This window comes from Ichthyophthirius multifiliis (assembly GCF_000220395.1).
Source record: "Ichthyophthirius multifiliis unplaced genomic scaffold scaff_1120509250227, whole genome shotgun sequence".
NCBI classification, from domain to species: Eukaryota; Ciliophora; class Oligohymenophorea; order Hymenostomatida; genus Ichthyophthirius; species Ichthyophthirius multifiliis.
The window spans coordinates 1-2,045 of NW_004086958.1; the positions used below are offsets into that span (position 1 = coordinate 1).

At 18.3% G+C, this 2,045-nt stretch overlaps 1 protein-coding gene across 1 annotated transcript, besides 8 other annotated features; it reads left to right on the forward strand. All coding sequences in view use genetic code 6, as the record gives it.

Annotated features, from left to right (window-relative positions):
* Positions 1–682: 682 nt before the first annotated feature.
* IMG5_057530 (hypothetical protein) lies at positions 683–1,617 on the forward strand (the record flags this gene model as incomplete). The annotated part of the gene is made up of 3 exons (XM_004037197.1): positions 683–757; positions 884–1,196; positions 1,238–1,617. Coding segments are annotated over 3 exons (768 nt in total), but the record flags the coding sequence as incomplete, so codon positions are not given.
* Positions 762–836: a microsatellite.
* Positions 770–839: a microsatellite.
* Positions 773–872: a microsatellite.
* Positions 776–873: a microsatellite.
* Positions 794–871: a microsatellite.
* Positions 797–872: a microsatellite.
* Positions 798–872: a microsatellite.
* Positions 799–869: a microsatellite.
* Positions 1,618–2,045: the final 428 nt, after the last annotated feature.

Below are 2,045 nucleotides of genomic sequence, written 5' to 3' on the forward strand. Positions count from 1 at the left end.
TTAAAACAATAAAATTCCACTTAAAAAAACCAATTAAAGATACAAATAATAAATAAAAAAGTAAAAAAAAACCAATAAAAATCTTAAAAAAACAAATAACATATAAAATCTTAAAAAAATAAAAAATAAAATAGTATTAAAAAAATAATAATAAATAATTAAGAACTCTTTTCAATGTATTTTGGTTTAGAAGAGATTTACGTTTAAACGATAATAATGGTCTATTTAATTTATTAAAAGAAGGTAATCCTGTAATTCCATTTTTTATTTTTGATAAAGACATTCTTAATCAATTAGAAGATAAGAAAGATGCCCGAGTCGAGTTTATACATTTATATATAACAAAAATGTAAGATGAATTAAAAAAGGTAGGATCTACAATGGTCGTTAAATATGATAATGTAGATAATGCATTTTAGCAATTAATTTAAGAATATGATATTAAGAAAATCTATACAAATAGAGATTATGAGACATATGCAAAGCAAAGGGATAAAAAATTAAATAATTTTTAGAATAAAATAATATTGAATTTAAGGATTTTCAAGATCAAGTAATATTCGAACATAATTAAACGAAAAAAGAAGATGGAGACCCTTATAAAGTATTTACACCATATAGCAAAAAATGGTTAAGTTTATTAGACAATTAAGCAATATAAAATAAACCTTCAGAATTATTAATGGATAATTATTGGAAAAACAAAGAATTGGAAATAATAACTTTAGAATAAATGGGGTTCGAAAAAAGTGGGAAAGTAAATAAAAAAATATATTATATATTATATAAATAAATATATATATATTTATTATTATATATATTAATATATTTATATATATTTACATATATTTTAATATATATTTATATATTTAAATTTTTTTAGGATTTTCCTTCAATATAATTCAATGAAAAAATAGTTAAAACTTATGACAAAACTAGAGATATTCCTTCTTTAAATGGAACCTCAAGAATGGGTGTTCATTTAAGATTCGGAACTGTTTCCATTAGAGATTTAGTTAGGAGAAGCAAATCATTAAATTAGGTATATATAAATGAGTTAATATGGAGAGATTTTTATATGATGATACTTGATTAATTTCCAAGAGTTGAAAAATATAATTTTAAATAAAAATACGATAAATTAGAATGGAGAAATAATCCGGAAGAATTTAAAGCTTGGTGTGAAGGAAAAACAGGTTTAACATTATAAATAATTATATTTTATACATATATATAGGGTATCATATTGTTGATGCTGGAATGAGATAATTAAATTGTAGTGGATATATGCATAATAGATTAAGAATGATAACAGCAAGTTTTTTAACTAAACATTTATTAATAGATTGGAGATGGGGGGAAAGATATTTTGCTAAAAAATTACTTGATTATGATTTAGCGTCTAATAGTGGAGGATGGTAATGGTCAGCAGGAACTGGAACTGATTCTTAACCTTATTTTAGAATATTTAATCCTGATAGTTAATAGAAGAAATTTGATCCTAATTATACATTTATTAAAACTTGGGTAAAAGATTTAAATACTAAAAGCTATCCAAAACCAATTGTTGAACATACATTTGCAAGAAATAGATGTTTAGAGACTTTTAAAAAAGTTGTAAATGAAAGTGATGAATGATTGTTTTTATTTTTTTAAAAAAAAAAATATATATAAAATTTAATTAATAAATTTTATATAAAAAAATAAATAAAAAAATTTTCAATGTTTATTAAATTTTTAAAAAAAAATTAAATAATATTGTAATGATATGTAATAAATTGATTAAAATTTTATTTTAATATTTTTAATTAAAATATTCATAAAATTAATATAAATAATTATATATATCTTTTATATATCTTATATTTATTATTATCAAAAATTAAGTAATAATATTTTTTTTTTTATTTTATAAAATAAAAATAGAATTTATTAATTAAATAAAAAAATTTAAATTTATACTAAATATAAATTTATGAAAAATAAACTAATAATATAAAAGAACTTATATATAATAACAAATTAATAATCTATATTTTAAATTA